Below are 21587 nucleotides of genomic sequence, written 5' to 3' on the forward strand. Positions count from 1 at the left end.
AAATGTAATCTAATAAAAGTTTTGCTTTTTCCGTTTCTCTGTTAATCAGCCCTTTCTTACTATCTAGATGTATTTTAAATTTAAACTACTCACTCGGTGAGAAAATCGTTTCTGATTCACAAAAAGTGTAACAGGAAGCGAAGGAGGAAGGAAGGATCGAGTGAATCTCTTGGATTTTCCAAGTTAAAAAAAGGAGTTAAAGAGTAGCGGAGCGCATTTTCCCAGAATTCACAAGCAAACAAACCAAAAAACACACCAACCAACCAAAACGTTGGAAACGCCATTCCAAGGCCACGGTTTATTATTGTTTTTACAGTTTCAGTATTATTTACACGGATGGTTTGTGGATTACACCACTGAAAATATTACAATGGAAATGAAACACGCAAACAATCTCATCCAAAAAGACAGAAAGCTGACAATTACTTGATAAGTAGATTTTAAAACTAATTGGTAACACCAAAAAAAGTGCTCAGGCCAAAAAAAAAATAAAACTTGCTCGAAAACCGAACGCAGATGGAACGCTTTTTAACTTTTAGTTACAACGAAGTGACCTAACCTATTAAACTGAATAACGCGCTGTATAACTTACATACACCATAATATATTACACAACCTAGTAGTTAATACGGCGATGAAAATAACGAAACAACATATACGTTTCAAGCTATTTCACAAAAGCGCAAACATTGTTAAAATCCTCTAGAATGCGCTCAATTTTACCAAGGGAACTAAAACTTTCTGAATGTATGTTCGTTTCAAACGGGTTGTGCACTCAAAATATATTATATGAAACGCCCAAAGAAATGTTACGTAGATGAAATTGTAGTTAAAGGCGAACAGGTCTCGCTCATTAGAGAAAACTTTATGCAACCATAGGATTTCCAAAGCCGACCCTTTGCTGCGTTTGGTGAATCTCTGCTAGCAGATTTCCGTCTTGTAAATTTAACTGTGAAATAAAAAAATAAAAAAAATAGAGGGATCAATACAACAATCATCATAGCTATTTGTATCTGTTCTGAAAAAGAAAAGCCTTTTCTAATAAGAAGATGACGAAAAAAAATAAAGGCAAAAAGTAAAATTCCATCTCCACGTAAAATCTGGCTGAATTCCTCTGTTTTATCGTCCTTTAGCACCTTAAGGAAATCCAATTACATCAGACTGATTTCTTCAACAAAGTTTTTGTAACAAATCCGTATCTATTTTCTTCAATGACGTTTGATGTCTGCCGGACTTCATAACGGTTCCCCTCTACTAAAGGAGCTACGCCACAGTTTGCGCATCTTAAAAAGTTCAGCATAAATTTTTCAAGTTCGTCGTTTGCAATCCGTGTCAATCTTCTCTATCCTTAACCATCCTTGTTTCTTTATGATTTACATTATCCCTTTGGTGTTTTTCTATCTTAGTCAAGTACTATTTCCAGGCTTCCTTCAATTTAAAGGTAACTCTGTGCGTGGCCAAAATAACTCAAAATACCGCGACTGAGCTCATTAACTATGCCCACCTTAAGAGCGTATTTGTAGGACTGTTCTGCCTCCAGCTGTCGACCAGTCTACAACAAGAGACATGAAATAAGTCACGAATTGCACACTTTTGTTTTACTGCAGCTTCGTCTGTGTTGGCAGGTTAGTTATAGACAAGTCCGCACTAATCTCGATCATTTTAGTTCATTTATTTGTGAGCTTGGTTTGTAAATACCATTCGTCAGTCTTGTGGTTGACGTACATGTAGTAACGACAAATTATTCTTGGTCTAGCAACAGAGGTCAGTTTAGAAACAAAGCCTTTTGTGCCTATTTCTTTCAACATGATTCTTTGTGCGCGACAAGCACCGGCCAGAAATACATATAGGTTATTGACCAAGCATTAGGACAAAAACATGTTTATATGGACCGAGATGGAGTCGAGGTCCATAAACTCGCAAAAACAAAACAAAACAAAACAAAACAAAAACAAAAACGACGCCAATATCCAGCCATCTTGACCGAATAAGCTTGGTCAATAAAGTTAATCATTATATGGCTTTCGGGAAAATTTTTCTTGCGGGACACAGCGGTTAGTCCAGGGCGGGCAAGGTAGCGCCATCTTTCACGCTCGGGTAGCCAATCACAGCACAGTATTTGGTTCATCTTGCCCGCTCATGGAGCTAACCATATAATAAATAGAAATATTTCTGTAGAGCTCAGTAATCAATATGGATTATACCGGGTGTAATACCACTCAATCTCTGGTCTGGTGTAAGTGGTATTAATGCACAGAGAGTGAAGGTCGTTTGCGTACTCAGGTTAGCAAAAAAATCTTAAATCTATAGGCTAAAATATACAAAGCTAAGTAAGCTTTACCTGTAAACAAACGAGCGACAGATATGACCACACCTCCGCGTCCTTATTGTTCAATATGTTCGCCTCAGATAAAGCGTCCTCAGCCTCAGCCAAGTCTCCCAGCTAACAAAAGATCAAAATCAAAATTCGCCTCAAAAATCTGTGCAAAATGAAGTATACAGGTTATGAGAGTCAAGGAAAAGACCTTGAAGCGTGTTGACCCGAGGATCAAATTCTCCTAACATGATTATAAGAAATATATGAAGATAAATAAGGAGAAGTTGTATCTTGACACGAGCTTTACTACTCACTTACCCTGTAACAAGCAATTCCCGCTCCAAGCCAAGAGACACAGGACGGTGAACGAATACAGGCTTTAAGGAAGGTCGTCTTCGCCTTGTCAAACTAAATGAGTAAAAATACAAGAAGCTTATATTGCAAGGAAGCTTAAAACCGCGCGGTGAAATTAAAGTAAATTACATGCACAAAAAATTAACCCGCCCCAAAAAATTAATGTAAAACCCGACTTACCGCGACGGCTAATTTTGTTACCCCTCAACATTTCACCGCCTTTTTACAACCAGTTCGTCATAAAATTATACTCAAGGAGGTCAAAAACCAGGTCTTAAATTTTTTTTCCACTTCCGCTGGAAATAGGCGACAAGAAGCGTTTCTCAGTTTAAGAACCGCGCGCGCCCTAGGGCGCGCGGTTAATGACAAGAATCTTTGGTTGAAAAACAAAAGAAAATATATCAATGTCTAGCTTAATGTCTCGTTCACACTTGCGACATAACGACATAAGCATAACGACATAAGAAGGTCGTTATGTCATTATGTTTGCAGTGTGAACATCCTGCGGCCAGAATGACATAATAGCAACACAATAGCAAGTGTTTCTTCCCGCATTTTTTAAAGTCTTCTCCCCACCTAACCTTATGTCTTTATGTCGACGTCCACATTACCGACATAAGCGATTCTGTCGTTACGTCATCATGTCGTTATGTTGTTTATGCCGTTATGTCACTAGTGTAAACAAGGTCTTAGGTGACCCTACCCGCGAAACAAACGAACTGGGAATCAGTTGGCAAGGTACACAATCCTCTAATATCTTAGAAATCAAGGTTAGTCTATGTAAATATTTCAACTAGGAGGCTAAAACTTTCGCAGCCTTTTAATCGCAACTAACTCTTTCCAGATTACAAAACCCAGAAAAAAATTGCTTCCGCCAAATTAGGGCATGCGTTTGGCCTCAGTTCTGACTCATAGACTGTCATACATTATTAAGAATAAATTTACATAATCTCACCTCTCCCTTTTCGAGATAGATCGAAGCCAATCTCAGATAGATAGCATGCATATCTGCGGCTTCCGTCGTATAGGCCAGCGTTCTTTCGTAGCAGTCCCGGGCTTCCTCGGTTCGGCTCGTCAAGTAATAAAGATGTCCCATCAAGCCCCACGCATCTGGGTTCTGTTATAAAATAAGCGAAAATCTTTTTGTTGTTATTGTTTAAACGTTAAAACTTTTAGTGGCTGTGATGTTGGCATAAAAGGATTGCCTTTACTTCAGTGCCGAGCTTCCGATTCAGGGGCTTCCGATTGTCGAGTTTCCGATTTCCGACAATGTTCCGAGTCTCGACGATTTCTGACGAAGTGCTTCCGTTTTCCGAAAATGTTTCGTTTTACAAAGGGCTTCCAAGTCTTTCTTACAAATAAATAGCTAGCTTATCCGAGATGATCATGTTCAGACTTTCCTCTAAGAGCAAAGAAATCACTGCGTATGCAAAGCACACACACATAAAAAACTCAAACGCAAGCTACTTGTGGGAATGACTCTAATAACCCTACCTGGTGTTTCAACACGATCGCTTGTTTAAGATTCTCCTCAGCTTCAATGAACGATTTCTGCTGAATCTTCAACCTTCCCAGGAGCACGTAATAATCGGCGCCAGGCTCCCCATTAGTTGCCACTAGCTCGTGTGCCAAAGCCGCGTCAGTTAACTAGTGCCCAGTAACAAAAGTATAAATCTCAGTTGATGGAGTATTATATTTCGCGGCTGCATCGCAAAGGTCGTGGATCAAAAGTCCTTTGAAGGTTTATTCATTTTAATATTTGTTTGTTTCTTTTTTAGGGGGGGGGAGGGGGGAGTATTCTTCGTAAGATTGAATAACCAATTAAACTGCAAAGAGTAAAACGCTAAGCCTGGGAAAACGCGAGCGCAACACAAGCCATTTTGAGCCATAGTTAGTTTTGTCCATGGTTGACAAAACATGCTTGCTAGTATCCGTATTGCACGACTTCATTTAGTCAATCACATGATTATTTGTCAACTGACATTCAATCCTAAACAGCACCACTTTACCTGTAGGGCATTCACTTCCAGAAGGAAATTCGCCGCTTGTAAAAAAATACTAGCATTTGGTTTGACCTCTGCTGGCTTTTCTTCCGCGGGTACCGCAGGTTCAGTATCCTGAGGAGGTGGCGATTGACGGTGGGAACTACCGGGGCTCGGAGCACGTGAGCTCTGTTTGGAAGCTGCGTGTGTGGAGGACTGGGTCACAGGTTTCGGTCCAGGCTTCCCCACAGGCGTTGCTGAGCTAATCACAACTGACGGGGGCGGGCCTGCGATTGGCGGGGCTGAAGGGTCAGCGGAAGTTTCGCCAGCTCCCGGCACAGGCTCCTCGCGTACTTCATCGTCAACTGAAAACGAAAAACAGAGGAAATGATCATTGCCCGTTGGCCTTTTGTTTCCCTTTAGTCCTTGCCGATTGATTCTTGAAAGTGATTTTTCAACAGACTGAAGACAAGCAGAGGGCTATACGGCGAAATTAAATTTACATCGCTCAAAAAAGGAACAGTATTATCAGACAGCACTATCCATCGGATAGGCCTGGCATTTTTTACCTCTCTTTTATACTGAATGAAAAGCCATTCTTACCATGAACTTCCGGTAATTTCTGGTCCTCAGAGACACCAGTTCCGGGAGCACCCTCGCTAACAGGTTCCTCGGGACCAGTCTCCGAGACAGAGCCGTCAGCCTCGGCTGGTATATTACCAGTTGGGCCTGCCAACTCCATAGAGGATGGCGTTGCTACGTTTAAGCGGTTCGCTTCAAGGAACGCGCGCTCAGCACCAATGTCGTTTTGTATGCTGTCATAGTACAACCCTGTATGAAAGGATATTGTCTATAAGTACCAGTACTATGGAAGAATTCTTCATAACTTCAATACAAATCACAAAGCAAATAACTATCATAACATAAGTCACTTTGCCAACATTCCCAGGTCAGAGGTAAAGTGACAGAGCCTCCGTTCTTTTTCAGGCTACAATCTTGGACAAAATAAATGGAACATCTGGACCACCCCTCCCCCCATTTCAATGATGCCAAAATGGCGCGTTTTTGCTCCTTCGCGCCTTCATCATTGCTTTGGGGGGGGGGGGGATGGGGGATAATTGTTCCATTTTATTCTGTCCAAGATTGTAGTTGGGAAGACTAGATGTGTCCCGTTGCAAGCGTCACTTTACTTGGACAACTAGCAAAGGACCGGCAGCAGGGGAGTACCCTGGGGCGCCCAAGTGCCAGATTGAGCACTTTCGGTTCCATGGTGAGAGTTGCAATGAAACGTGATGAAAAGCTTCTCCCTGAAAGCACTGAGTCACAAACCAAATAACGGCTGAAAGAGAGACTACGCAAAGTATACGCTCAGGTCAAACTGACACACGCCAAAGAGGCTTATCCCGGTTTCTGTGACATGAAGTGATTGAGAAAATTGCTTTCCCCCCGCCCCACCTGGATGGGACGCTAGTCTAGTGCAGGTAAGGTTGCCCTAACAGATCGTATGCACTAGTGTTCCACTGTGTTGAGAGAGGCATCATGCGTTACCTAGCATGGTCCATGCAACAACGCTTTTGTTCTCAGCGCATGTCGCCGCCTCAAGGAATGTCTCGGCTTCTTCAAACCTCTCGTTCATCAGAGCCATACAGCCGTACATCAGGAGACTGGGGATAAAAAGAAACGGAGTAAATAGACCATTTCACAGCTGTCTGTTCAGTGGCCTGGCCTTTGAATGGCAGCGAGACTGGAGGCGACCTTGTTTTGATAGACCTCACTGTTTTTGTTATGTAAATCAAGTTGTCCTAATGCCAACTAGTTTGCATTTAAATGAGAAAAGCAGAGAGGTCTGTATCAAAGCAAGGTCACCTCTAGCCTCGCTTGCATTCATAGGCCAGGTAACTAAGCACACAACTGTAAAATGACTTAATGTGGATTGAGAGGTGCAGAGAAAAACAAGAAAAGAATCCAAGGTCCTCTGGTACCATGGAATGTCTTTCCGATGTCTCACGCTCATGGCCAGCTGGTTAACATCCTATCAAGAAACGTTTTTCACCTACCCTGGAACATGCTTTTGAGCGATTGCTATAGTCTCCTTGAAACATTCCTCAGCCTAAAACGAGAGAGAGAGAGAGATTTGCTAAAAGATAAAGGTAAAGCAAGTTCATTTATACACGGTTGTGTTTAAAGTTAGAAACCAATATTAGGGAGGTTAAGCAAACCACGACGGCAACGGCAACGAGAACGCCATCAAACAAAAGGTTTAATGAGCAGAACAGCAGCTGTGCACGTGCGTTGTAGCAATAGCTGTGCACGTGCGTCATTAATCTTTGCACAGTTCTTTTCCGTGCTCTACAAAACAACAACGTGAGATGACTAAGGCCCATCCACACGTATCCGGATATATTTGAATCGGCAACTTTTTCTTTCCGGATACGGCTTCCGTCCACACACCTCCGGCGAATTCGGCAGCGACTCCGGATATTTTTGCCACGTGTGGACGGGGAAATATTTGAATCCGGAAAGAAAAAGTTGCGGATTCAAAAATATCCGCATACGCTTGGACGGGGCCTGAGTTCTCCGTATTTTGAAGAACGCGAACGACGGCGACTAATTTTTCGTATTTTCATTTGGAATTAAACGCTGGCGTGACATGTTTAGCTTGAGCAAGTTGTGATATGCTTCTGCTGAGACCAATAGACACACTGAATAGATCTAGACAATTGCGAAATTCGAAGATAAAATAAAAATTCATTTTTTACTACGCGTTGTCCTCGAGGTCGCCGTCGTCATTGCAAGAAAGAATCCTAACTGTCAAGAGGCTGATCAGCTGGTTATTTACAAAGCATGGAGGAGTTAAATTCGGTTTCACCAAACACAAATCTATTTAGTGGCCAGGAGGACGATTTGAACTTGGGACCTCAGTCTCCGTCGTCGTTGCTTAAGCTCCCTAACAGAGGAGGACGACGCCTAGTAAAAAATGAGTTTATATTTTACCAGCGAAATTCACAATTGTGTAGATCTGTTCAGTACGTCAATGGCTCTAAAAACGTGCTCAGGCTAAATATGCAATGACAGCATTCGATTCCAAATGGGGAGCGAAAAATTAGCCGTCGTCGTTTGCGTTCCTCAGACTACGCAGAACTTTTCATGTTGTTGTTTTACAGAGGACGGTAAATAAATATACAAAGAATTATAACGTACGTGCACAGCAATTGTTCTGCTCATTAAATCACTCGTTTAGTGACGTTGCCGTTGCCGTCGTGGTTTTCGTGAACTCCCTAGTGTTTCTTCATAACATGTTCGCACTTAGATGCAACGGACGGTATGTACACAGTATCATAGAAAACATCTAAGCATCCACTCAGCGCTTGGCATATGACCAACAGTTTATACATCATGTTCCCTTACCTTTCCGTAATCACCGATAAGTAAACAAAATGCTCCGTAATCGAACCAATGATCAGGGTCGTTCTTGTTCCGAGATAACCGCTTACGAAGCAAAGAAAGTACGCTACATTAATGATAATAAACTGTCTCCCTTTTAAAGGCAGTTAGAAATGTCTCAATCAAACGCAACAGCCAGACGTTTCCTTTTGTGACTGGAACGAATAAAAAAAAAAAAAGTTATAACAAATACCTCTTGGTAGTACTTGGCAGCCAGCTCAAAGTTTTGGTTCACCTACAAAGAAATAGAAAAGAAATTGAAATAGATGCATTTGTGACAACGCATTTTTTTTACAAAACCACGAACGAGCAAAACTTCCTTCGCGAATATAGCGTGACAAAGTAGCTGTCACACAATCAATCATGATCTACCTCGGCTTCTCTTGCGAAGTGTTTGAGAGTTGCAGAGTCCGTGACAGGCGGAGGTTCTTCTGGAGCCTCTTCCGCTGTTAGAAACTGAAATTGTAAACACGACAAAAAGTATATTACATCGGCGAACTGGCTTACACCCTTACACCCTCCCAGAGGGATGTATTAACTGCGTTAAGAAAGTTTTGCACGGGACACTTTTAGAAGGGTTCAATTCACCCAATTGCAACGGGGATTCTGCAGCTTTGATTTCTGTTGAAATGGGTGATCCACTATTCAGACTACGAGTAGTCCCGCTTTTCTCTCAGTTAGCTGTGAGAGAACCGGAAAAGAAGCAAGAACAAAACATAGCTAAACATGGCCGCGCGAACAATGGGCAAGAGTGTCGCACGCACAAGAGTTACCACGTCAGCATGACGTCATATGGTTGGCCAGGTTACCAAGCAACCGTTCTGGGGGGTGATCGACTTTTTGAGAAGCTTGAGATCAGTGTGGTATACATCGAGTAACAGCAACCAACAATGTCAAATTACCTTGTTTAAGGCGACGTGCATCTGGTCGATTAGAAACACGTACAACTCGCTGAGGAATGCCTGGAGTTTCTCCTTGTCTGTAAAGGCTGTGGTGTTTAAATACTTCTCTCGCACAATCTTTATGACGCTGTTCTGTTGGTCGAAAACACAACGCCTCGGTAAACAGCCTTGAAGCAAACGCCAGCAATACACAAGATGTTAATAATGAGCTGTGTAAGGTAAAATGCGTAAAATGTAATGTCTAATTAGTGAAATGGGATGACTTTGCGCGCGAAATGTGATGCATAACGTGCCATTTGACGGTTTAACTCCTATCCACAAGCCTTGAGGTCATCCTCAAAGATGGGGCCTCATAAGAGAGGTGGGGCCTGATAAGAGGCCCCTCCTCAGGTGGGGCCTTATAAGAGGCCCCCCTCCTCAGGTGGGGCCTGATAAGAGGCCCCCCTCCTCAGGTGGGGCCTTATAAGAGGCCCCCCTCCTCAGGTGGGGCCTGATAAGAGGCCCCCCTCCTCAGGTGGGGCCTTATAAGAGAGATGGATAGCCAAAAAGAAACAACAAATTAAATTGATCGAATGGTCAGTAGCTTGTTAAAGTATTTAACAAGAAATATAAGGGGTAACGTTATTCGACGTTCCGTTTTATTTAAATTGAATTCATAGAAAAAATGGATGGAAATACAAAGGACACAACCTTAAACGAAAAACCAGACAATATCACTCGCATTGATTAAAACGTTATGAACTTTGAGCGACAATCAAACAGTTCTTCTGATCGTAGAATCCATGCTAAGGGAAGTTAATTCAATTTCTTTTCCTTTTCCTAATAAAAGAGGCCTAGTTAGATAAGAGGACCTTGAAATGTAGGAGAGAGGAGTGCGAAGCAAAAAGTAAAGACATACTGAATTGGTAAGGATACTAAAGCCGGGGGGGGGTACTCCTTATAACGACCTATACTGGGAGGCTTCGCCCGAAAGGGATACCGTTTTCCGCCTTCAGGTACTTAAAAGGGCAGGGATTTTATAAGTTGAGGTTCATGGAAGGGTAGGGAAATCTGTCATTTATTTATTTTATAGGGTCTTTAATTAAAATATTTTGAACAGACGCACCTTATGGCTGTATCATTTTATTTGTTGGGCACTCCACAAAAGACTTCATTCTTTGACGATTTATTCATAAGAGGGACCAGTTATGAGAGTATGTATACAAAAGGGGTTCCTTTTCTGTCAAAATAGTATACAACAGGGTAAGGGGTTGGACCTCGGGATGGAGCCTCCCCGTATAGAACTTTGTAGAGTAGCCCCCCCTCCCCCAACCCCCGGATACTAAAGGGAAACATATTAAATTAACGCACCCTTCAGTTCATAACTGTACTCTGGTTTACCTTCAGTTGCTCTTTGAATGCGAAGTATTTTCCGGACGTATTCAGCTCGTAAAGGAACTTCTGCCTCCTGCACAAAAAGAGAAAAAAAAGTCTTCTATGCCTGAAGCCAGCTTCATTTGGCTTGCCTTTTTTTTTTTGCTCATACACACTGTATATATTTGTTTTGTCACTGTACTGTTTGCAACTCAGACCGTGAACAGCTTTCGATATTACTGTTTACAGACAGGATAACCCTATCTACTTGTTAGTGATTTGACCAAAGCACTATACAGCCTTTTTAAAAACAAACCAAGGCAGATTACACGGAATTTGGTATCCAATATGGATGTACTAAGAAAAGTACCTTTGATCCATGGCATCGTTTGACTGTGGTAGATCTCCTTTCATTAAATCATCGCCGTACATTTGTCTAAGACATAAAACAAGTTAGTTTAATGGGCGTGTTATTACTCTTTTCTGAGCTTCTAACGTCATTTTTGTTTTGTCTGTACCTAGAAATCTAGCACTGAATGATCATTTAGTTCCATACTCTACTTAGATTGTAAAAAAAAAATTCTCTCTCTTACAGTTTGTTCTTGCTTGTCTGTTCGCTTTTTTTTTTTTTTTTTTTACTTTTCCTTTTTTTGTTCCTTCGAGGGGTATGGGGTGGAGTTGGAAGCAAGGGAGTTTGGAAAAAAGAGAGGAAAAAAAAAAAAAAACGAAAAAGAAAAATCAACAAGAAAACATCTTAACGAGTTTGAGGATTTGTCAATGAAGGCATTTGACTCACAGACCTGAATTCCTCCAGAAGGGAGTTTGCCACTGTGGTCAGCTGAGCATGGAAGTCCTCTACAGCCTGTAAAATATAAGGTCAGTTGGACTTGCATATTATCCGCAAACGGATGCTGTAGATCAAAGTGTGTTCTACATGCATGTATGCATAAAACAACACACAGTGTACAAGACATCAGGAATACGTTGAACGCTAGATTGATCGAGAACAAGAGTCCAGATTTGAAGAGAATTTCAAGAGAATTCAAATTCTCCACCTTGATGTTTTTCTTTCTACACCCCTCATCCTAAAACATGCTTTAGCAGGCAAGCCCTGTCGTGCTCCCATGTTAAGTCTAAACCAGTTCACATTTTCATGAGTCAAAGAGGACTGATTCAGGCGGAAAACTTTCTAATTATAAGGTTTTTTCAACGAACACTGGTGATAATCGACGAGAGTTTAAAAAAACCCTGAACCTTCTAGGTCCACCCCGCAACTTTCCTCGGCATTCGTCCTGGTCTAATCTGGATTTAAAGGAGCGGCGGCACATTTTGCACATCTTGAAATGTTTAGCCTACATTTTTCAAGTTCGTCGTTTAAAATCCGTGTCAAACTTCTCCATCCTTAACCATCCTTGTTAGCTTATGGTTTACTATTTACTCTTAAGTGTTTTTTCACCCCGAGTAAAGTACTATTTTTAGGTTTCCTTCAATGTAAAGGTAATTTTTTGGTGTGGCCAAAACAACTCAAAATACCATGACTGAGCTACCATAAGGTTTTTTAAGTTGCTACAGGTGTCGAATTCAACCGTCTGTCCTCACCTTTTTGGACCCTCCTGGTTTGCGGGCAAATACGGGCCGTGGAGGGATGTACTCAGCAACTCTACAAAGGCGATAAAAGATTTAGTACATAACATAAGATTTAGTGCATAACTAAGCAGGATAAAACTAAGTTACACAACACATGGAGGTATGCATGCAAGCGACCTGTAATGATGTTATATGCCGTTTGGCGATTGTTAAGCGTCTTTGCTCCGAGTTCTCTTGGCAGCCCGGATTTCATTAACGTTTTTAGCAGGAGGGCAACTGGTTTTCACAGGAGGGCAAGTCTCTTTGAAATAAACACCTCTATAAGAAAATCTTTCCTCTAGCTATAGATGGTAAAACCAGGCGAGCAAAATCATAATCACAGCCGGTCAATTTGCCTAATACCCGGCCCTAAATGAAACCCCTGGACTCATGGATAATTCACTGTGCTTCAGTACAATGTAACTGCTTTGCTTTTACGGCAAACAACTGAAATCAGCTCTATCGTCAACAATAACGTCTCGCCAACTTACTTCCTTGCCAGCGAAGATGGCGGCCTCTTTGGTACCAGCGGCTTGTCGAGGACAAACTCTAACGTGATAAATGTTCGCGATTCGAGATATTGCTGTGTATAAGAATAACAAAAGATGACAGAAACGATCGTTACTCCTCATGAAATGGAACTGGGATCAGAACGAATTAATGCAAAGAATCATATCCGTTAACTGAGGATGAAAAAAAAAAAAAAAAAACTTGCGCAGAAACTCATTTTGTCACATTCATTCAAAAGGAACTCTATGACTTACTGTAAGTTAACAAGATATGGGGGTAAAATTTACTATGACATAGAGAAAGGAAGATATTAAAAAAAAAAAAAAACGTATGATTGCGGACGTGGCCGAAGAGAGGGAGGGTATAAGGAGAAAACAAGTTCGATGTTCAAACGAGCCACTATCAGAAAATACAGCGATACACTGATTTTAAAGGATGGAATATGACTGGGATATCATCAAAACTTGGAAGACTTATGCAAATAAATGCGTTTAGGATGAACGAGAATAACTTGCAAAAATGAGGGCTTTAACTAGATTCGCAGCCATGGTATTTCGCATAAATGAGACTATCAATGTATTAGTCAAGAGATACCCACCTGTCCTTCAAGATTCTTGGCTTCGTTACTTTCTCCTTCTGATAAAATATCTGGCTTAAGCACAGCACCTGATGGCTAAATGAAAACCAAGTTTGATTGTGACTGAATAAAGAGTATTTAAAGGAAGAGAGATGTTAACCAAGTGCAGGAACTTCGCAAGAACCGTGATTTTTTTCTTAAACCAGCAGTCCAGTATATACGTCCAGTGTTCAATATTTCAGTATAAGAGTAATCATACCTTTGTTTTGGCATCTGCCTTGCCTTGTTTAGAAGGTGGAGGAGCTTTCTGGGCCATGGCCGAGACTAGAGTGCGGCTCATTCCACTGGCTACTCTGGCGGCCTCCTCTGCCAAATTTCCTTTTCGTTTGGTTTTCTCGTACACTTCATTCTCGATGAAAGGCCTCACTAGATATGCACCTCTTATCCTGTGAATGATGAAATAACAGGATCTGAAAGAATACTTTAGAAATCCCTTTCGTCTCACCATAATAAACACTCTTTGCCTTCCTCTCATTTTAATACTCTGTCTGTCCGTCTGCCTGACTATCTGTCCATCCGTCAGACCGTCAAAACGTGTACATGGAGTCATCGGCTCAGTATTAAAAGAGGAACAACAGAAAGATGTCCGGAGGAGCACGTAAGAATGCTTGCTCTTTGGTTAGATAAGAAATTTAGAAAAGAAACTAGAAGTAGTCTTTCGTCAACTTAAACATGTTAAAAATATTTCGAAAGGAATTAACCAAAAATGTATGAATTCCTTCATCGAGGCAAATTTTGCTCGTTAGAGACTAAGAATGGTCAATTGGACCGATTTATGGCGAAAAAGAAAGTTTTGGAGAAAATTTATGCTTTTCTTTAACTAACTCGATAGAAACTAGCAAAGATTGGCAGGTTTGCGAAAGCTTGTGGGAAAAATAACAAACGCTTTTGACTTTGATGGGAACAGAAACAAACCTTTTTACTCCAGGGTAGAGTAAGGGCGCCATATTGACATACGCCACGCCGTGGAATGAGATCGGGATATCTTCCTCTAATGAACCCTGTTTTCCCTTTGCCTTGGTGGCCTGCTGAACTGGTGTCCTCATTATTTCCACGGGCCAGAAACGATTTTGAGCGATCTTGTTCTGCAAACTGGAAAAAGAAAAAATATTAAGGCTACAATTATACTTTGGGTTAAGGCGTTGGGATAACGAGAAAGAGCGAACGAGAGAACGAGCGAACGAGCGAACGAGAAAAACGGGCGAACGGGCGAACGGGGGGACGAGCGAACGAGCGAACGAACGGGTTTTACAACGTTAAGTTTGACGCCAAAACTAAAGCTAGTGACTTCCAAAATTAGAAAATCAGTAAGCGACAGAAATTTTCTCTCACTCCCTAAGAATTTTATAATGGTTGAAATAGTGAGGATTCGTCGTAAGACGAGGTTCTATTGTAATTATAATAAGAACTTCAGCATGGTGTACACAGTGAGATGTTAAGAGAATTTCACCTTTCAGCAGCTTCTGCACTGATAAAACACCGTCTTTCTGCATTCCAAGTCACATGGTTCTTTTCGTTAATAGCTTCTTGGCGGAACGCCACATCCTCTCTGTCTCTAAGATCGCCATCTTCATCTTCAAAGGGCGTATCTTCGATGGTACTGAAACACAAAAGGTTCCATTTTTTATTTGCTGGTTTTTTCACAGATGTTAACAAGAACAGTGCTCTATTACTTACAGTTGCTACAGTACATGTGATTTTCGACGATGTAGATTACGGGTTCTGGCACTATTCGCAAAGTTGCATTTCTATCATCTAAGCACAATTATAATGCTTGGCTAGGATCAAAATCAACTTCACTGTATCGATCGTGTTAGAACTAACTATGGTAAATTTAGTTTGCACTTCTCTGGTCGTTCTATTTTGAATAATTTGAATAACCCCGGTGGGAGAATTACAGAAGCTACGTCGTGGTTTGCATAGCTTGAAAAGTATAGCCTAAAATTTTCAAGTTCCTGGTTTGAAATCCGAGTTAACCTTCTCCATCTTTAACCATCCTTTTTCCTTTATGGTTTATTATTAACTCTTTGGTGTTTTTCTATCTTAGTAAAGTACAATTTTCAGGTTTCCTTCAATTTAAAGGAAATTTTGTTCATTGCCAAATTAACTCGTAATACCGTGACTGAGGTCGTTTTGGAGAGGTGTAAGATGTTCGACCTTGCAAACTTCTGTACAAACTCTCTGGTTTAGCTACTGACAGCCTTACTGATCTACGTTCTTGTTTCTGACTGGACGCTGCAAGTAAATTCAACACTTACCTGTCAGCGATATACAGGCAGGAACCAGAGGCACTCGGAGCAGCGGACCATTTGCGTTGATTCATAGTTTCCTGGTGAGTTCAAACAAACCTTGATCAAAATGTTGAAATGTTTACTGTTGGAAATAAGGCCCCGTCTATGCTACGCCGGAGAAATTTGAAAACGCAGCTTTATTTCTACGGTTAGGCCTACCGTCCACACTTAATCCGTCACGAAAATGCAGCTTTTCGAGAATGCTCTTCAAACCGGAGGAATTTGAAAACGCTGGCTTTGCGTTTTGGTGTGGACGGAAAACATTTTTTTGAAAATATCGTAAATGAAACAAGACTTCAGAAAAGGAAGAGAGAAAACGTTTTTACTCTCCAACAGTGTATATACGGGTATCAATGACAAGAATATGATCCCGGATATTAAAACGTGCGCGTGTAAGTAAGCAAATTCTTTCCGCAATGCTCACTGGCAGAATAAAGTTCTCCACGCATGAAACAACCATAAAAAATCGTATTAATGACGTGAATCAACGTTTAAAACGAGAACGAATCACTCGGATTCTCGTGCCAAACACTTTTAATTTCCGCTTGATTTTTCCTACGCGTGCCATTGAAAAAAAAAAAAAAAAAAAAAAAAAAAAAATAGAAAAAGAGTCTGACTTACTTGCATGTATCGTTTACTTTTCCGTTACGCTACTTCAAGCTCGGAAACCAAATGCTCACCTTTTCGCCTGGGGCGCGAAGAATGCCATTAGACAACACTATTGTATTCTCCTTCTGTAAAAGTGTGGTTTTTAGAAAAAAGAAAGTTACTCAATTGAAATTGAAATAATTAGTAGTCATTTTATCAGTCAATCACTAATTAGCAAAACTCAGAAATCTTTGTGATGAAGCATGGGTGTCCGTCTTTGCCATGACTCCCCTTGCACGATTTTTTTTTCAGCAGTTTTCGCTGCGCAGGAAACAAAAAAAAAATAATGGTCCGTCCCTAAACTTATCCTACTCTTTGTAAGTTCTTCATTTGTAATACTTGTTAATTTTCACCATCATAGATGTGGTCTATGTACAAAATTGTGTATTTTGTCCTTTTTTCTAACCTTATAAATTACATGATATATTTCTACATTTTGAGAATTTCAATATATTGATATCAAGGCTTGATCTTACCTCACTGGAGACTGGTATTGGAAGGCTAGCAGTGTAATTAAACTGCTGAGCCATTTGTATCTGCCATGAGTCTGGTACAGAAAACGCGCTATCCACATGGACACTTAACAGATTGCTGTCAATCAACACATAGAAAAACATTTTGAGTTTCTCATATGTACAGTGCAAGTGGTAAGTAGGGCTGTCATTAAGTTTTAATTCACCTGTAGCCTTGATCTTCACACCCGTAGCAAACTTGTTACTTTATGGGTGAATTGTATCAACTACAGGCCAATTCAGCCCTAACATCAAGGGTCCATCAAACATACTCAGCCGTAAACAGGTGTAACGGTTTACAGCCCTTATTGACAGCCCTGGTAAGTACTATACATATTACAAAGCAGATTACAGCTGTTGACAGCCACTGGTTTGTAATAAGCTTGCACAACAATGTGGTTAGCTACAGTAGGCTGCAAGTAAAATTCTCTTGACAGACAAAAGACTCGACTGTCTTTATTTCAAATAACACTGAATTTTTAAAAACCTGTTATTCAGCTGTGTTTCTGTCAGAAGAGGCTGGGCCACAGACACTTGCACCTCAATTTCAGGCTAAAATCATGTAAAGAAACAAATTTAACAAACACAAAAATATTTAAAGTAAACATACAATTCTTTTTTTTCTGCAATTAAACTTGGGCTAACTTGTGGAAGCCAGAGAAGACAAACTACAGATTAAAAGTAACTATAGTGGGGTGTTCACAGATACTGTAAGGTCACACTGTACCTTGCACACTTACCAGAATTTGTTCTGTGGTTGCTGTTTCAGCTGGTACAATGACTGGGTGCACAGACTGCAAAACACTGAACTTGGTTTCGCCTTTAAAAAACAAAAAGAACAGGAGGTAAAAAAAAGTGTTCTCGTGTAAGAGAACATCGGGGGGAAACCAAAGGAGACAAGGGGAATTGAGTGGTAAAGTGAGAGACAGTAGAGCAAAGTTGGAGTTAGAGGCAAGTTACAGGCACCAGTAGCAGTTCTTTTACATTTTGGTAGGAGCAAGAAGGACTGAAATGTCTAGACCAAAAGCATGTGCAAAAATGATCAATGTATAATGTCCAGTACATGTATTTCTCTTGTTTACATACCAAACTGGTACGACCACAACACCACAATACTGAGTTAAATAATTCTACTTTGAATTGATTGCTCACCATGAAGTAAAGGCAGTAAATCAACACAGGATTGACCCAAAATATTTATTTTCTCCTCTTTTCCTTTCTTGTCCTTTGGTAGGACCTCAACAACAGTGACTGTAAGAAGTAGTAAAAAGCAGTAACAATAATACAGGGAGTAAATAAGTAATTACAGCTATTAATAATAATCGTACCAGAATAGTCTTATAAAGTGACTTTATTGTCATACAATTCTTTACCACCACGCAAAATTAAGGGTGTTTCTAACAGGTTGTATTGTTGCTATGGAAACCTATTACGCCATGAAGATTACCATTCTTGGTTTACCAATGGCTGGGCATTTGTGTGATACCAATATCGTGGCATCACTTGATAAAGAGTGGTAGTATTGATCCTTCAAAGTATAACTGTTGGAAAAGGGCTGGTTACTATTGCCAGCTGCCTTAATCTCAGATATGCCTCTCAAACACGAAAAAAATGTGACTGTGTGAAAAGAGACATTTGACTCACCTCAGGCTAGCTGTACAAAAAACTAAAATTATAAAATTATTATATGTAATGGAGCCTTTTTTGGCATGCTTTGATGGTATATCAGGTAAGTTTGGTCTCCGCAACATACCCATGGTGAGACCAAAATTAATTTTATGCCACCAAAAACAACCATTAGTCCCCGCCATATGAGTGTTTACTGAACTTTGACCATAAATTTCATCCTATGAGGTCTTATTTGATTTTGCAGGATATCAGAATAGCAGACAAGGCTTTCTGATTGGCTAATAATTTATAAATTTAGGTGTGATTACCTGTTAAATATCAAAATTAAACAAACACTAACCTATAACAGGTTTATATGATATAGAATCCAAGGAAGAAGCGTCTTCAAAAGAACAATCTAATGAAGCATTGAAATTGTACTCTGTGCTGTGAGTGTCTGTGTTGGCTTCAACTTTGGGTGATTCTCCAAGCAGATTAGCTCCAAACTCGAGCCTTACCATGGAGTTTAGAGAATCGCCTTTTGAGCCTCTCTGTGAAATTAATAAAAAGAAATCTGATGAGCAACTTATTTTCAAGTCTTAGCACGTACAAAGCATGTAAAGAAAACCAATTTTTAGGCTTTCTTTAAGGTAAGCTGTAACCATAATGTACTTGCAAGCACAAAATTCATTCCCACTAGCTCCCCCCCCCCCCCCCAAAAAAAAAATTTCTTACCGGCACAATTACTAAATAACGAAGTGTACAAAGTCTAAAAATAGAATGCAAATTATTGGAACCCCACGAGAGTCAGCCAACATAAGCGTGTTCTGAGAGAAATAGGGAGAAAATGAACATCAAATTTTCGTTTTAAAAATTGTTTTAGGAACACTAGCTTACACGCTTGAAAAAGCGTCCAATCTTTCACCATTCCGTTTTGTTTGTCTGAATTATGATGTCACTCGCGCGCTTCGCTATCAATCTACAAAATTAACTGTCTAATACAATACTTTCACCTCTGACTGAACTTCTGTAATTTGAATTTTCTCAAAGTTCTTTCTCTAAAAAGTCAAATCACACAAACAGGGGCTTCATTAACATTTTCATCAAGAAGCCAACTGGTTTTTGCAGGCAGGGAAAGCTTTTTGAACAGAACTTCTTTATAACAAAACCTTTCCTCTAGATGGTCAAACCAGGCGAACAAAATCAACATTGCAGACAGTCAATTTGGGTGGTGCCTGACCCTTGATCATAGACAGTTGCCACAAACATCACTTTGTTAAAAATTCCCTATCTTTTCCCTGATAAAAATAAAATTTCCCTGATCATATAAATACGAAATGGCAGAATGGCAGATATACTAGAGGCTTCAAGCTTCTCCTTACTACTGTCCTTTCAACTCATTTATCAAGACCAATACGTTTTCAACAAATGTTCCTTCTTCATCAAGGAAAAATTCTTGTTGAGATCGCAGTGACCCCAAATGTTTCTTCCAGCCTTCAATGGTACTAAATCTGTCGAGTTAAAATTATTTCAATTTTTTATGACTTTTAATACTTTAAAATCTCAACTTTCCCTGACTCAGAATAAAATTCCCTATCTTTTCCTTGACCTCGAAGAATTTCTTTTTTCCCTGAACATTTTCTGATCTGTGGCAACCCTGTTAATGAAACTCCTGCACAAGCAACTTAGTATAGAAATCCACTAGCCCGGACTATTGGACATGACATTCTGTCAGCAGAGAGAAGTCGGCGACCACCAGCACAGAGCCTTACACACAGGCGTTCTAGTCAAAAAGAGTAGTTGTGCTGCCACTTCAACAGCACAATTAGCTATTACTAAAATAACTCAGTAAGTATATGATAGTACGATTAACGTTGATATGTACATGTATGCATTAAAACTCAGGTAACACTGCACTGTAACAGTCCCAGAACAAGGCTGTCCCAGGTTGCAGATTGCAGTGCAACTGGTATTTCAAATTACTGAACAGTAATAACTTGTAATAATAAATACCTTTGTGACCTAAGCTTATTGGTTAAACTCACGATCGATAATCTTCATGCAACATAATTTCATCGACAAAGAAAAAGGCAATGTACATGTACATAAGCTTGAGATTCTGCAAGTCATCTATGAATACCACGAAAATGATTTCATTAAAATAAAAACGACAAGTATGTGTTTAGAAATTAAATTGTAAGCTTACTTGTAACCTAACCCAAGCCGATCGCCAGGAGTAAGCTAATAAATAAAATGAAATTGTATGATCTAGTCATTTTTGCAAGTTCGCTTACCAGATTTCTACAGCGCACCACCGTTATGGTCACCGGCTCCGGTGCCCTGATGCTCGCTGTTTCTTCTTCATTAGCCATGTTAGGTTTTATATTGACTTTCAAGAGGGTTTTAGCAGGATAAACTACTGTTTTAAAGTCGATTTGCGCCGAAAAGTGGTGAAACAGCCGCCATATTGACTCTCTTTTGAGTTTCTTTGTTACTATGACAACTGGCGCCTTCAATGTAAACCGCTGTCAAAACACTGCGCCTTCTCTGTCACACAACACCACAGACTGTGTACAACACATTCAGGGGCACCCATGCCCAACGACCGTTTTCTCTCGAATGCTTTTGAACGCTGTTTTAGGCTACCTGGAGTACTTTTAAGCTCTGTAGGTTAATTTTAGGCTGCGCTAAAAAAAATTTATCTGTTCGGTTATTCTAGGGGAACTTGAGTATTCTCGAATTTATCAGGGTTAGGGCTTCCCGAAAACCTTAGGTCTTATCGCCTTTCCGAAAATGATAGCTGACCTTTTTTCGGTGCCCAAAACGAAATTTTTAACAATCCGAAAACAACAGACATTCAATTTCTCATATCACGAAAGTTCGAGGTGACAATTCTCTTAAGAAAATCAGAGGGGATTAAAGGCCTTCCGAACGGATAATTTACCGAAACGATCCGTTGGGTGCCCCTGATGTGTTCCACGCTTTGGTTCTCGTAGCTTAAGCCCTCGATTCTTTTGCAGAGACCAGTAGTTTTTAGAACAAGAATGGTATATATAGTATCTCTCTGAATGTTTAATGTTATGCCGATTACATTTATCGATTTGTATTTAAATATTTACTCAGTGCGCCGACGTGACACTACTTTGTCCCCCACTACTTTGACTGTGTACTAACTTGGATCTGCCCGTCAGTTAGGTTTAGCGTGTAATGTACTTCATAGGTGAATTTTACAAATGCACCGAATCATATCAGTATCGCCTGTTGTTGGAGCAGATTGCTTGATGCACATTACTGGCTTGAAAGCTAATTAAATACATAATGCTGTCGACAACGCAGGACTCATTCTTATTTCACATGTACAGGTATTGAGACAGGCGCAAATGTGACCGCAAGTCTTTATTCG

General features: G+C 40.3%; 1 protein-coding gene across 1 annotated transcript; it reads right to left on the bottom strand.

The window, feature by feature from the left end:
• On the bottom strand, positions 1–20974 carry LOC145469699 (cilia- and flagella-associated protein 70-like). The gene is made up of 31 exons (XM_081453480.1): positions 20479–20974; positions 18546–18735; positions 17729–17827; positions 17317–17396; positions 17064–17128; positions 16541–16655; positions 16097–16150; positions 15384–15454; positions 14576–14725; positions 14041–14217; positions 13325–13511; positions 13087–13161; positions 12470–12561; positions 11952–12012; positions 11153–11214; positions 10723–10788; positions 10380–10446; positions 9000–9131; positions 8470–8553; positions 8291–8332; positions 8062–8142; positions 6711–6763; positions 6202–6317; positions 5257–5484; positions 4681–5018; positions 4166–4318; positions 3627–3788; positions 2636–2725; positions 2342–2443; positions 1505–1552; positions 1–949 (listed from the first exon to the last, which is right to left on the bottom strand). The coding sequence occupies exons 1-31, from the start codon at positions 20554–20556 to the stop codon at positions 866–868; spliced, it is 3402 nt and encodes a 1133-aa protein (XP_081309606.1). The 5' UTR covers positions 20557–20974; the 3' UTR covers positions 1–865.
• Positions 20975–21587: the final 613 nt, after the last annotated feature.

This window comes from Orbicella franksi, chromosome 15, assembly GCF_964199315.1.
Source record: "Orbicella franksi chromosome 15, jaOrbFran1.1, whole genome shotgun sequence".
In the NCBI taxonomy this organism is placed as follows: domain Eukaryota; kingdom Metazoa; phylum Cnidaria; class Anthozoa; order Scleractinia; family Merulinidae; genus Orbicella; species Orbicella franksi.